The sequence below is a fragment of the Anopheles ziemanni genome, chromosome 3 (genome assembly GCF_943734765.1).
Source record: "Anopheles ziemanni chromosome 3, idAnoZiCoDA_A2_x.2, whole genome shotgun sequence".
In the NCBI taxonomy this organism is placed as follows: domain Eukaryota; kingdom Metazoa; phylum Arthropoda; class Insecta; order Diptera; family Culicidae; genus Anopheles; species Anopheles ziemanni.
Window position 1 is genome coordinate 84,903,751 of NC_080706.1, and position 15,744 is coordinate 84,919,494.

Here is a 15,744-nt window from a genome sequence, read left to right on the forward strand (position 1 = left end):
GCCGGAAAAAGTTCATCCGACCGGTTCCGAGGCGGGAAAATAAACAACTCCCCACTCTTCCCCACCGGTCGACCGACCAACCGAGCGAATGTCCACCAACTTTTGCTGATTGAAGAAAACAGTACACGCTGCGTGAAAGCTGTTTTCGTCGGTTATCGTGGGAAACATTGCGTTCAACTGGCGGCTTCTGGTTTGGTCACAAGTTCTATCGAAGCGAAGTAACTTAGATTTATTGATACGATATGTTCGACATCCCGATGCGTAATCCAACACGATGTTGCAGCCTTATAACCAGTTTGGTAGCTCGCAGTTTGAATATTGACTCAATGATCAACGATTTATGGTAGGGTATACGAATTCATCCATTTTAACGTGCAGTTGTTAATACAGGGCACTTCATTTAAATTAATTCAGCAACAAAAAAACTTTCACTTACCACAAAGATGCTTTCTGATAACTTACGATAAGTCATGTTTTTAATTTTTACTCAACAAAAACTTTACATTTTTTCTCATCCTTACATTGTGAAATAAGCAAACTAGTTTCTCTATCATTTTGTAAGGAAAATAAGGATCAACAATTTTTTCCTTTAAGTTAAATGTCCTGTGATCCTCTTAACAAAAGAGGAACTGATTTTGCATCACAAATATAAATGAGATGTTAAAGGGGTGCAAAATGATGCAACAAAATTAAGTTTGAACTAGATCAGTTCCGTCAAATATTGGGTTTCTTTTACTTGACGTTTCAATGATTACGTTCTCTCATGTGTCACATTCAGTCGACAGTTTTATACGCAAAAAGCAAACAATCATATTATGTATTTTCCAAAGCAATCGATGATATAAGTAAACCTGCATAACACAACTTAGCAAATTGTGTTTTGATTGCCTTAAGAAAGAAATCAATTTTATTTTGTTACAATTTCAAGCAACTTGCAATAATTTCCTGTAAATCATCGTTTCAGAAATGGAGAGCGTTCAATACTGCGGCCAAAAATATGCTGTGAAGATCGATGGCCAAAGGTTAACCAAAGCGCACCATTAGTCGAACCGTACACGCGTTTAAACAAATAGATTTGTTTCTAACGCCAAACATGGTGGTTATATATTGCAATCCTAAGATAAACACCCTCCCCCTTTAGCCACCGCGCCCGTTAAACGGCCGTCATTGCGAATCATTTCCATCGGAATCCACTGTTGCTTCCACTCGCAATCCGTTTCCGGTTCACCTCCTCTCCGCGGACGCGCTTCCTTCGTCGCTTTTTCATGCGCTCATCACGTCGCTCGCACAGCCGGAACCGAGCAATAAATGTCACTACAAATACAGACACCAGTACGTGAATGCGACTGGCGCAGCGGACGTGAAACGTGAAACGAGCACGCACGCACGGAATGGAACCGGAAGGAACCGAACGATTAAAGGGATGGCGGAATGGTGCACACAAACGCAAGCACACACTCCTTCACTTTCGAAGCACTTTCGAAGACGCATAACCCGATGGCAAATAAAATCGTTTTCTGATATACGACGCCATTATTCATTTTTATGAGCTCTCCGCTGTGCTCGTCCCTCGGCCCTTCGCGCTTGCCGTACCTGTGGCAACAGGATACCGCATCACGGTGCACGTTTTCCGGGGGACCGGTGACCACCTGTCTCCTCGCACACCAGCCCTCGCTCACGCACGACCCACGTTTGTCGAATTGCTGAAATGGCATCTTGAGAGTGCGATTTCCGACGACGTTCCTTACCGAGGAAGGTGGTCGTCCTGACACGATTACGTGCCGCCTCCACCAACGCACGAGAGCCATCCAAAGGGTGTTTTGCTCTGCCAAAAGGGGTCCCGTTGCAGCTTCCCACCGTCGTGGACGTGATTCGTTGTAAAACGCAAATTGAGTGGTTCAAGATTGTGCTTCCACGTGGGGGCGAGTTTTCACCTCCCAACGTATGGCCCGAACGAGAAAAGGCAGGTGGTGTGAAGGTGAGCTGGAAATTTTCGTGCTCCGCATGCCCTTGACATATCGCTGCTGTGTGGATGTGACGTGAAAAGGGAAAACTCGAGAAAATATTCATGGCGTAACGAAGAAAGAAGTCAACTTTTCTCATACTTAACAATAAACGCCAAATTTTCCATCATGTAGCAAGGGTTTTCCTTTCGATTCAATCTCACGAAAGGCATCAGTTATCAGAGTTAAAGCTTGGCCAAAATATTGTTCGGTTTCTACGAGTCACCTTAGGACGGACAGTTCCATATTTTAATTTCTTAGCAAAAGAAATCAAATTTGGGTCATTTTGACCCCAACGCAGTTTAAGATTTTAATATCTCGAAAACGACTGAAAATTTTTACAAAAAAGGCTTTTCTTCAAATCTACAGCTACATCCAAAACAAAAACTCCAGGTTTTTCTGTTCGAGCAGTTCAGTGATCCGACTTGGCTATCCCTAGGACGCTTTTTAGGGGTCTTTTTGACCCCTATTTTTAAAACGCTATAACTTAACTATTTTTGAAAATTTTTCAAATTCGTAAACTATTCATTTTTAGTATATTTGTTCACTATCTTTTGACGTTTTTGGTTTTTCGTATTTATTATGTTTGCCAATATTTTTTATGTATAGCAATTGTTCTGGTTACACTTTGATTATCGCCGTCGAACGGAGTGTGGTAAATGTTTCTTTGCCATGAAGTTTTTATCAAAAAGATGTTTCAAAATATTTAGCCCATTTATTTCAAATCGTCAATAAGTCTTCTTCTTCTCTCTTGATGCCCTTCGATACAATCCAAGTACATTTGATATTTCCTCAGGTAAGTCTTCGATATCCACATTATAGCACGCCAATAGGAAAATAAATTCAACGAAAAAATACCAGTTAACAATTCGCCAAAAGCTTTTACATGAAACCATGTTTGCGAATAATTTCCCTCGAACTGGTTTTTAATAATCTGGCTTGATAGGGTCACAAAATTTACATGCAGATGTTACCCATCGACCATCGAGGCGAGATAGTTGCGCAAACGAAATGTCCTACGCTTGCAATTTAACTGCACGCAAAACAAACGCGCGGACATTATGCGGGCCCATTTATGTCCGAACAACACTTTGATGATCTTGACAACGGCACGATGAACGGCTTTTCGCGTTGGGTTGTCCCTGTTCTTTACTGTTCTCCTTGCACGGACCTAAACATCTGCCGCGGACAGTGGTCATAATAATGGGCAAAAACATAGTCTAACAAGCGTAGTAAAATAAAACCGACAAACGTTATCCATTCCTTTTGTTTTGCTATGCGTTTGTGTTGTTCCTGCATGTTTACACTCGTTCTCGCATTCTCGACCCGAGCAGACCAACCCCTAGTGCACAATTAAGGGCCAGTTTCCAACGAGAGGGTAAGAGAAGGAGAAGAAACCGGGATGGATTCTGCTCCGACGCGGCAATTTAAGATGCCGACCAGAAACCGTCTTTTTATGATAATTTACAAAACTCGCCCTGACCGTTGGGTTGTGAAAAACTCTTCCGTTGGGGGTGAAGATTCTCTCGATCCGTCCCATCTAACCGAAAGCGACCGAAGTTGTCCATAAACGTGTGATGGGTTTCGTTGGCTGATGGGGCCCAGCTTCAGTTCCGGATCCGTTCCGAGCGACGAAATTATTACGACATTAAAGTCAACCAGCTCATCGACGTTTTTATTTTATATCCCCAGCTGCAGCTCAGCTGCGGACTACGAAATGGATGATGGAACCATAGAGAGCTCTTGCTGCGGTTATTACCGAGGGAGCAGACTGCTGGAGGAGCTGGACCGCCGGGAGGAGCAAAGCACGAGCGAAGAAACGATCTAAAACCCTCCACTGCGAAGTCGTAGTCAAGTCGGAACGCGCTGTCCCGTGACTGACGCTGAACTCCGGGAAGGTTATAAAATCTTTTTAATGTCACCGAATGTACCGGCGTGTCCTGGAGGTCGGTTTTCGTTTCCTCAAGCACCAGACCAGCAAAGAGATACTAAATAACGCACCAAAATTACCGAGTGTTTTGGGGCAACCAAGCTGCGGATTAGAACGAAAGGGGGAAGAAAAACTCACGAAAACGGGTTTTCGCAGAAACGGAAAAGGATAAAGTTACCGACGATACCGGTAGCTTTTCCGCCATCGCGACAACTTCTTCCAGTGCCTGAAGGCCCGGTGGAAAATAATTCCTCCTTTCGAATTAGGTTTCCGTGACTTTTATCGGCGGCGGTTTTCTTCTCGGTTCAACTTTCGCAGTGCGGAGCGCAGAAAAGCAATCAACAGGACATGATTACACACTCTCACACACACACACACACAATGAGCGAGCCGGAGATGAAAACACGCAAGAACACTTTATCGGCTCGGCGCACAGTGCTGGCCGCAAGTTTAATAAGAATGATTAATAATTTATCACGAACCATCTGTCACGGTGCGTTACGGATTCGATTGTGTGCGATGACTTTGTGGAGTTTTCCGTTTCTTTTTCTATCGCCTTTTTTATGACGCCACAACATCTCGAAACGACGTCCTGGAGCCTACGTGGTTCCACAATAAGTAAAGGGGGAAACATCTTTGAAGCCAAAGTTGGTTAAACATAACTGGCAAGAAAACAAGGCTCCGACGGCTGTAACGCTTGTACTGTTGCGAAAACATTACATTCCCATCAACATCGTCGGCTTTCGCACAAGGCGGATATTTTTAAACAAAACCAGTTCGAGGAACTTTTTTCTTCCATTTCAAGTGACTTAAGCACCTGCGAAACGTTTCGAAACTGGCGGAGAGAGTATCGACTTTCTCTATTCAATCTCGGAACAGCAGGTGGTACAGGGTTGACATGGTTTAATTCATGTGAAACTCAAAAGTGCTGAGAGATTTCTTTAATATTGTACACAGCATCAAATTCGTGTTGCGCCTAATGGATGCAGGATTACGATATGCCTTGTTAATGGTTTGGTTAATAGAATCCATAGCTCAATGCAATTTATTTAAGCTGAAAAATGTTTTTTGTTTCAACTGAGATAGTTCAGAATGGAACTTTTTTTCTTATTCCACTCGTTATTGTAAAGTTGATGAGCAAATTGAACATTGTTGAATATTCATCGAAAAATCGATCGAAAAATCAATATCCAGCATCTTGCTCATGAAAAGCCATAATAATAAACTGTTTTAAGAATCTGACAAACATTGTTTTTCAAAAATTTGAAAAATACATTTTTATCGAACTTTGTTAAATTCTGAAAAACGGTTCTGGTAGCAATGTTAGCCAATATTTATATTTAATCAACGTGTAATACATAAATATTGAACAGAAAAACTTAAAAAAAGCAACTTGCCATCGTTTATGATTTGTATCGATTTTTGAATAAAGCTTTCGTTTTTCATAAGAACTCTTGTTTAATATCTTTGCTCCTTGGTTTCATTCTGTTGCCACAATAAAATTCTTGATAAAATGGTCATTTGTTGAAATAAAGTCTAGTCTTAATACTTATCATTAGAAACTGTAATCAGTTATGTGCATGAAAATTACCTAAAAAAGGGGGATCACGATTAAGTTTTTAAGCCAGTGGGATACTTTATTTGTTAATGAAAATAATTTGACCATAAAATTATAAATCGATTATTTATCTCTTCATTGTGTTCTTATTTTTTGTTCAGACTGATCACCAAATGATTCTCACCAACTCTTTCATAGCGTCTAAAACCAACGGTATGCAATTGACTAGTATGTAAGACTGTAGTGTAATGTGATGTTTCAAAAACAAACTTTTCGGAAAATTTAAAACAATTACATACAGCTCTGGATGCCACTTTTCAATTTTTTCTTCGTTATCTAGCGTGAATGTGCATCAAGTTTTCATTAAAACTTTGTTGGTACATAGTGCAATTTTTTTCTTCTTTCTCTTGTTTTACTGCTTAGAAAATAGAACTTAGTCAAAGTTAAAATCAAATGAATAGCTGCATCTAATATTACCAGACAAAACTCAAACTTACTTACGAGACTGGTGTTTTGAATCGGTTTCACGGGAGAGCTTTTTCTGAACAAAAGGGCTCACTTTTTGCGGAAACATCCCCACAGCGCCACAATCAAACAATTATGCCCGAAAAACACACCCAGAGTTACGAACCCATCCTGAAAGCTCGTGCTTTACCGAAGTAACTTGTCGACAAATGTTTCTTGCCATCGGGGTACGTAACTTTTCGCCCCCGCTCTGTATCCTGTTTCCCAAGGCAATTGCTTTCACCGGTCGCCGGAAGTGGAATGCAGCGCGTTTGCACTCGAAACACACCTGAACGACTCACACACACACACACACCTAGGTCGACGCTTTCCACGTCCGGATTTAACTTTTCGATCGCTTCTTGCAGTAGCAAAAACATATTTTTCGCCCACCGTGACCGAAGTAGCAAACGAACTACTTTAAACGAAGTCTCTGGAGAAAAAGACGGACTGCTGCTTGAAGGGCAGATGGCGAACGCGAACAGGGCCGGTAAGGGGATCGGGTTGTTTTAGTGCCGGTGCATTATGCACCGTGCCACCGATGGTGCGCTGCTGCAAGCCCCCGGTGCAAGTGCATTGTGACATAAATCAAAAATGCAAATGACTTCAGTGCCAGTGGGCCGCTACTCAAATCAAGGGAATGATGATTGCGATGTCCATGATGTTGATGATGATGATGATGATGATGATGGTGATGGTGATGGTAGTGATGGTGGGGGTGGTCGTTGTCGTACGAGCGGAACATCCAAATGGAAGTAACGCAGAAGAAGCGAATGCAATGTGATAAGCTAGGATCTAGCGCAGCAGAACATAAGAGATCCAGCCAACAGGGAAAGGAAAAAACGGACGAAAGCCTTTAAAAATCATCCGAGCTGGTTGAATCCGCTCGATCCGTTGTATCCGGAAGTGCCCACCGGAACCCATTGTCCGGAGTGCAGTATTGTGTTTTTTCCCTTTCGTTCCCCTTTTCTCTCTCTCTCTCTCTCTCTCTTTCTCTCTCTCTCTCTCTATCTCTCTTTCTCTGTTAGAATCCCCGAGCGGCATGTAACAAGTCCTGTTGTCGATGGTCTCCAGGGGTGAAAACGGGCTACGAAATTGCCGGACAGGAGCGGACCACCGGGCGCACACAAAACACAATCATAATCGCTCATCTACAAGAGCGGGCAGCCTTTTACGCCCGTCACATCGGGAAAACCCCATCGCTTGGCCCCCTTTTTTTCTCGTCGTGGTGATGGTTCGTGGAGCCATTGCTAAAAAGCGCTCTTTATATCCGAACCGAGAACATACGAACCATCAGCGGAAGGAACGCACACGCCGAACGCCAGCTGCTTTCCACTTAATTCTTGTTGTGGTTGAGTCGTCTCTTTCAGACACGTTTACATATTTAAAGAATCAAATTTATACTAAACTACGGTTTTCTTTAATATTAAATGCCAAAACATTATTTTCAAAGCCTTATCTCATACGAAACCGTGAACAACCATCCAAAGGAATAATATATAAGTAAGTACAATATTCTGAAAGTTTGCCTGTTTATAACTAAAAATCAGTCGCTGAACTGTTTGGTCTTAGTTGGAGCATCAATTTTTCATATTTGAATCCAAAAACAAACCCAAAAATGAGAAGGTTGGTGACTTTTTCTTCATCAAAACACAATTTAGATAACTCAGTTGCATGATTCTCACATATTCATATTATTTATTCACTAACTTTATTTATTAAAAATAAGAAAAAAACTGGGCAAAATGCACACTCAATAGCTCGGGACCACAAGCAGCTACTTAGTTTGATTACCCTACGATGAGCCTATGGTCATGATAATCACTTGTCTAGTTGATTCGGACTGCTCCAATATGAAAATAAATTATAAAATCACTACATACTGAAAGTAATTTGTTCTCACGATAATACGTATACAATCAGCGCAAAGTTCCATAAATTGAATAATAATTGCCAATGTAGGTGAAACAGATGTATTACATTTTACGCATCATCATCCTTGAATATGCCCATCCTTGGTAGTTAGTAGCACCTTTAGACCAGTTCATTGATTTTGAATCAACTTTGTTCATGTATCTTCCATTTAAGTTCGATTCGAAGCAATCTTTATACCACCAAGCACCTTCGAACGAAACAGCACAATTTGAGTCTCTTTCATCATTATCTCGGTCTTTTGTAGTAAATTTCATTCCCTTATGCCGACCCGTTAAAGCATCACCGGCAGTGCCACTGTACGTTCCTAGTTTCTTTAGGGGATATTGCTCCGATTCGCTCCCGATCTGAAACTCATTATATAGAGCATATGCATAACTACCATTGAATCCCTTTAGTTCAACCAACAGCTCGTAAGATCCTTGCGATGTGAGTTGATGCAATCGCTCCAATCCGATACAGAACTCCTTGTTGATATTTCCAAAGCCTTGTTGATATTCCGTCCAGTTCCGGTAGAAGTCCAGGGATCCATCGTAGCGGTACTGAATTACCAGCCATCCACCGCCGAAACTATTTTGTTCACAAAACCCTTCGAATGTGAAGGAATTTGCGCTCACTTGTATTAAATAGACTCCAGACATATTTGCAGGAGCTTCTTTACACGAGTTGTATGGTTCAGATCCATTGAAAACGGAAGCTGGCGTTGACAGCATGGAGTAGGAGCCAATAGAATGGTTTAGTTTTTGAGTCAGCTGTGAGATTTCATTGCGCATCTTTTCGTGGTTGGCGCATGCTGTTTGTTGGGCCAGGATTTTTCGGGAATGAGCTTGAAGAGCCGTCAGGTTGTGTGCAGCATCCTGATCATGGCGGATAATGGCCCACTGAATGTTTTCGATCGAGCCTTCCAGTTTTGTAAATTTCTCGGCAAACTCTTCGTCGCGTTCCTTCTGCGCGAGTTCCATTTCGTGAAGCTTGTATTGCAAGTAGTCAAGTTTGGCCATCATCACTTCGAATCCGTATCCCGCGATCGAGTTTTCGGTAGAATTTGCACCAGAAGAACACGCAGCGCTTGCAAGGCATGTCCAAAATAGCACAAAACGATAACAGTGGATCGCTACTCGTATGTTGGAACACATATTCGAGGCCAATTTGTCACAGTGACTCGACACACAAGACTGAACTCGTTCAATTCGGTCGACTTTATTTTAAACTCCTTGATGGAGCCTTTTATATGCATAAATGCAGGGGTTGGCAACCCTCTGGTTGGTTGGTTGTTACGACTTATAAATTGTTTCCGGATTCAGTTAACATATTCAACGTGAAACTAATAAAATCCGCGTGGTGCAATATATTTGGATTATTATGAGACAAATAAAATAATCCGGAACTCATCATTGTATTTTTACTGATTTTTTTAACGCTTCCTTCAGTGATGCACTTTCACAGTTGTGATTTTCAATTGCCTAATATTTTTCAAAGATATTTGATTTATTTCATCATCAAACTAAGCGATATTGCTATGATGCTAAACAGTTTGTTATTTGGTGGGTTGTTCACCCCTGGATTGTCGCCTGAAACCATTTGCGGATGCAAGAAACGATAACGATTCCGACATCCGCGCAGCTGTGCTGATTTGGCGACGGCATGAAGTAAAAATAACTTGACTGAACCTGATAAACTCAGACTTTCTGAGCAAAAGTTGAACGATTTCTTAGACTAAAAAGCTATCAAACTCTTCCTTCCACTAACATCAATAGAATAATATTACGTCTGAGCTATCATCAATTTCACTTACGGGAATCAAATACTGCCAAATACTACCAGAAAATTTGGTGACCTTTAATCTTTAACTAAAACATTATACTTCCTTCATAAATCAGTCCAATTTCCTCTCATTTTGATTGTGACGCATGCATCACAGCGACAACCAATAAGGCGAATGATAAGTAAAGTGACGTAATTTTTTGTTCCACCATGTTGTGCTATCATTTGTTAGAGCAAACGAAACTGTCCTAGTAAAATGGGCCAAGTGCCGTTCAGCTATAGCTATAGTTATTCATATCGCTTTGTTCATTTTCATTTTATTCGACTCAATAGACCGGCAGGGTCCAGTATACATTTCATGAACGGGTCCCGATCATGAAATGAAAAACAAAATGTTGACCAGATTCTCTGAACGATTGGAAAAAAATCTTTAAATAAAGTTAAAAGTAGATCAAATTTTATAAATGTGTTGAAGCTTATCAAAGGTGTAGCAAAATTTTGATGGCGCTAATGTAAAACCAACTGATAAAAACATCTTCGGAAACAACAAGTTGTGTCTGTACCACAACTAATGTTTTTAAGCGTGTAAGAACGTCCATCTCCACAGTCACTGAAACAGTCGGACCATCTGCTTCCACCGTGTCTCGACAATCGGGTGCATCAGCTGCGAAAGCAGTCCGAGTGTGTGGCTTTAAAATGGCCTTAAATTTAAGCAAACAGCATCGGTAGGATGGAGGGCTTCCAGTGAGCCTGCACCGGAGTCCGAGCTTATCCAAAATATGTACAGCCACGTCCGGCTGCGAAATCCGGTCGCTACTGGGACGGTTGTTCGCCAACTGGCTGGCTGGAACGTGCGCCAGCAAGCGAACGTGTGGCAGGCCCGACGATGATGAGCAGCAGCAAAAGTTATAAACATGCCTGACATAATCATAAATAATGAGTGTAGCATTATGCTGGGAGTGATATTTATTCTCCGTAAGGCATCGATACACCGGGCGGGCAGGGAAAGTGGACCCGGAACCTGGGGGGAGGGCTAAAGGAAGCGGTGGCGTAGCAGTCGGGCCGTCCAGCAGAAGCAGCAACAGCGGCGACAACCATAGTTTGTCGGACGGGACCCTTTCCAAACACAATAAACTAGAGCTGCAGTTTCGAGTGACACTTTGGCAGGATGTTAAACAAGCAAACTGGCTGCTTACGGAGCTGACGGGTGTATTCAAAGCCTGCCTCGAGCCCACGCCGACGTCCTAGGGTCTCGATAGCTCCCTTGGGAAGCGCCACAGTGAGCCTCCCAAAATGGAACAACATCGTTACGGTGTATACGAGAGTGTGTGTGTGTGTGTGTTCGAGGGTGGGTGTGTCAGTTACACGCCGAAATTGTACATGATTACCTAATCGCACTCTAGTCGGTCCCGGGGGAATTGATTCCCACGCTACGAGCGTCCCGATAATCTCGATGGGGGGAGCCGGGCGAAGTCTTCGCAAGCCCTTCTCGTGATAAGGCCAACATGAGTTATGGCTTGCGGGGGGAGGGGGATGGAAGGAGCTGCGTCAAGGTATTGTGCTTTTGAGGTTTCCGTTAAGGGAACGGGTTGAGCCGAAGGACGGTGTTTTTATTGCTCGCCTGATTTGCATTTTATGCTTACACGTCGAAAGCCATTGCCGTGACATAAATCATGTGAGGAAACTTTTACGGTAAGCTTTCGTAGTAAATAAAATCGGAGATTAATATCCACCATCCCGTAGGAATGGAACGGGCTAAGTTTTAAAGAAGCGATTGATTGCATTCGCGAGAAATATGTCTTTGAAATAGTTGAACGTCATTTTAACGATGAAACACGTTTAAACCTTTCAATTTGTTGAATAAATGAAGGAACTTTTAAGCAATTCACATTTAAATCGTTCAGCGTAAGCGTGGGCTTTAACCAACTGTTGATCGTTTTTGATAAGAATGGGGATAACAGAAATACGCTACCATCGTGACTTTTAAGAATACGTACAACCGTTAAATATTTGTGTCATTTGTAAAATTTTAAGGTAAATAAGAAAATTAAATACTGTAGAAAATTTGTATTTTTTCTGCTATAATAGACCAATCTTGAGATTGATGGATAACCTTTCCTCTATTTTTATCATCCATTGATGGAACAACATACTATTTGTTGAAAAAATTATACCTTTTCCATACATCATTCGATTCAAAATATGTTTTTACTAAAAGAGTTGTGAACTTTAACTGCTTTTTTACAACTTTTAATGACATTGAGAATAATTTGATATTTTAACATGATAAACGACACACTTCGAAAAAGTAACAACCTGCTTTGTTATCGTTTTATCTGTTCAACCAAATGTTAAAAGTAGCCTTATTGTGGAGAACCCTTTCAAATTTGAACTTTACAAAGAAGCAAGCAATGTATATTAACTTACGTCTTACACTTTATCTACACGTGATAACAATAAAAACGCAATGTTTAGCCTTACACCGGCTTCTTATAAAAATAAAAACAAATTCGAATAAAACAACATCATTTGAACATAAATTAGTTGTAAAAGCAATACACATGCTTAAAATCATAATAATAATTCGGACCAAGAACAATAAATCAGTCAATTGTTGATAAACTAATCTGGTTTATCCTACCCTGATACAAAGATTAAACGTTTAGCAGCGCATAAATCCTTTTGAGTAACTTATCGGTCGGAATGTCGCCTATATTCTGTCCATCCTTTACACCAAATTCCATCCCTTTTCTGCCCCGAAGGATGAACTTGCCTCGGACGCACGACAAAACATGCATTCTCAGCGGCCTTGATGAATATGCTGCTCTGATTACTCCGCCCTAGCTTGGCTACCCCGAAATGGTCAGGTTTCCGGCACACCTCCGGAAAACCCACACCAGGTGTCCATGGTAGAAAGACCACCCAGCCTGCGGGACACGATAGACGGGCGGGTCTGCTTCCGGCAGGAGGAGGGAAACACTGTTTTTATAAACCTTACCCGGCGCAATCCATCCTCTTCCCTCCCCCACAATGAACCCCATGGTAATCCCCTTAGCTGCTAGGAAAATCTCTTAATTCTACACCGGCGAATTCCAGCTCTCTTATCGCCTGTCCCACTGGGATGTCCCACCCCCACCGGGCCACCTTCTTCTTCAGAAGTGGTGGCTCCGCAAAAGCTTCTCGCTTCCGTCATGCATAAATTATGGATAATAATTAAACTTAATTATTCGGCAGCATTAAAACAATTTTCGAAACTATAAAACATCAACGAATAAATTTTCGCTCCGCTGCCGAAAAGCTTGCGCCCGATATCCCCATCCAACTTCCGACCCGCCATCTTCCCACCCGAGGGAAAACTATATCGTCCCTTCGAAGGATCCGAAGTTTTGTTTCCTCCGAGCAACGGCGAGCGTCTCGAAGATGCTATGGTTGGGCCGAGCAGAACGTAGAGGATCATCTTATGTTTCTAAAGCGTCACCCCCACTCCCCATTCATTCTCCCTCCCAAAATGGGTGGACAATCAGGGCGGATGCTACCGGTGTTTACCGGTGGTGAGGTTTTAAGGTGAAATCCGGCAGAAAAGTTAGGGTGTCAGGGAACAGCATATGTGGATGTGTACGCCTACCTACCTTTTCGAGCCATGCGGTGTGAAAACTCTCGTCGATCGTAGTGTATGTGTGTGTGATTATGTGCATCGATGCGCCCACTTTTCGAGGCGGAAACGGAACCCGGGCGGAAGTGCTTATGAACTGAATATTTCTTGGGAATTTATTCTCGATTGCAAAACTTTTGCCCAACAGCGTATTACGGGTACCGATACCCGAAAGGCCGAAGAGGCATTCCCAAGCCCGAAACACACACATATGCACGCTTACACTCGAAACGAATGCGCTGGAGCACTCGACTCGACTGGGGAATTAATTTACGATGACTTCGAACGGATATGATGGAGTTTATTGCAAAAGTTACCTCTACCGCCTCCAAGGGCTTCCACGTACAGTTTTTCACATATATACACACACAGGCCGAACATATTCACACCTGTATGCATTCCGGCCGGAATTGGGCTTCACGCTTAGCACCCGCTGGTCGGAGCATCCAAATTTCTGCCCCGAAGACAACAGTTTCACCTCTCGAGCTTTCGGTGCATCTACGCATAAATATGCAAACTAATAAACTTGTCTTCCGTCGGAGGAAAGTTCGTGGAAAGTTTCTCGACCTTCGCTTTATGCCGCTGTCAATATCACAACTCCTAAGACTTAGACGCCCGACTCATCTAAGCTCCACTAATGGATGGCGTGAAAATCCATGAACGATCCGTGATGCACTTCGCAGTGTAAGCGTTAACACGAACACAATGCCGTCAGCTTTCCATCATCAAGATGGACATCCGACATCCAAGATGGCGCCGGGGTTGGGTGGATGCATTTCTCGCGTAAGCCGGGCTCCTCCTGGTGGAAGGAGGGAAGTGCTAAGCAACGTGTGGTCGGTCGGTAAACAGGCCCATCGGAGAGCTTGTGTGATGGCATTCAGTTGCGGGAGGGTAAAAGAAGGGACATGTTGCCCACCCACTCGAACCGGGCGAAGATATATTAGCGCGAGCGAAGATTTATTGAAGATGCCGAAGGAACAAAGAAGCAAAAACAAAAAAATAGAACCGGTTTAATATATCGCACTCACGAAAAGTCATTTCAACGTGTCTGGATGTTTTGGTTCGATGGTTTCTTTCCTTGTCTTGTACGATGTAGCAAATCTTGTACACTGTTGGGTTTACAATGAAAATGATTGTAATGAAGTAGTTCATCAAAATCGAGTGATGTTTCATCTTAGTTGTTCACATCAATTTTTGTTTCAAATTAATTTTATTTTTTGTTTTTTTTTGTACATAAAATTAAAACTATACTCAAATAAAATTGATTTTATTTCAATTGAAAACTGTCTCACTAACAATGAGATTTTTCTACTACAAACACGATTGATTTTTCTCATTTGCTGCTACTAGTTTACATCAATATTTAATTCAGTCGTGGCTATTTCAGAATTTAATTGTGCAATTCTACCGAAACCTGACCATTTTTATTTTACAAAACAAATTATTAGCTTTCTCCAAACCAAATTTAGCATTACATAATAACAGATTTTGTTTTGTTAAAGTAACTGTTTGCCTTGTACATGGATAACCACTTATTAAATATTCATTTTCCTATTCAATGGAGCTTAAGAAAATAATATAAAAGATTGCAACTTTAAGTCAATTTTTATCAAAGGTGGAAGTTTAGGTAAGTAATATTTTTCATGCAAAAGCATGATAACCCCAAAAACTAATAATCCAGGGATTACTAACTGTATCTCATATTAAATAATAAAATGTTCACTATAACATAAAATCCAATGTTTGAGTACTTGGCATAGAGATGATGCTAACATAAAGATTGTATGAAAGAAAAAAAGTAAGGAAAAAAAACACAACAGATCCCAACCTTTCTTCAATGTTGGTAGTGGAAGTACATCTTAAACGTAGCTTCGGACCCGGGAACCAGCTGAATGAAACTTGATGGGCCTGTCTGCCTGGGAGAAGAATAAAAGGAAAAGTGAAGGATAAGATTCCGAGATTCATGCCGCAGGCCAAACATGAGCCGGCTGTATGTGTGAGGGAGTGTGTGTGTGTGTATGTGGGCTGGAAAATGTTTTCAGCGAGACATTTCTTCATCCCTCCCCTGGGGAGGGGTGGTAGATGAAGAAAAATGTCGACGATTATTAATCACAAAATGTATTTTCATCCGCGTGTTAGCATGTGGCACTTTATTTCCACCCGCTCTACCACCGTCGAAACCTCCGGCCTGCCTGCATTCGTTGGCGCCAGCATCGAGGCCCGTTTGGAAAGGGCGCCATCGTTGTCCTGGAAGGATCCTAGATTTTCTCGCCCCTTAGAAGCCACCCGCCGGTTGGGAAGGCTTGGCGGGAGGAGGGCGACTGTTCATTCATTATTCTCTCTGTCAGACATGTTCCGGTCGTCGGCTTCCGTCGGCCTGTCTTCGAAGGAAGGAACAGTA

General features: G+C 42.1%; 1 protein-coding gene across 1 annotated transcript; it reads right to left on the reverse strand.

Annotated features, from left to right (window-relative positions):
• Positions 1-7,971: 7,971 nt before the first annotated feature.
• LOC131285680 (fibrinogen-like protein A) lies at positions 7,972-8,928 on the reverse strand. Its single transcript, XM_058314538.1, has one exon. The coding sequence runs from the start codon at positions 8,926-8,928 to the stop codon at positions 7,972-7,974; it is 957 nt and encodes a 318-aa protein (XP_058170521.1).
• Between the last annotated feature and the right edge of the window lie 6,816 nt (positions 8,929-15,744).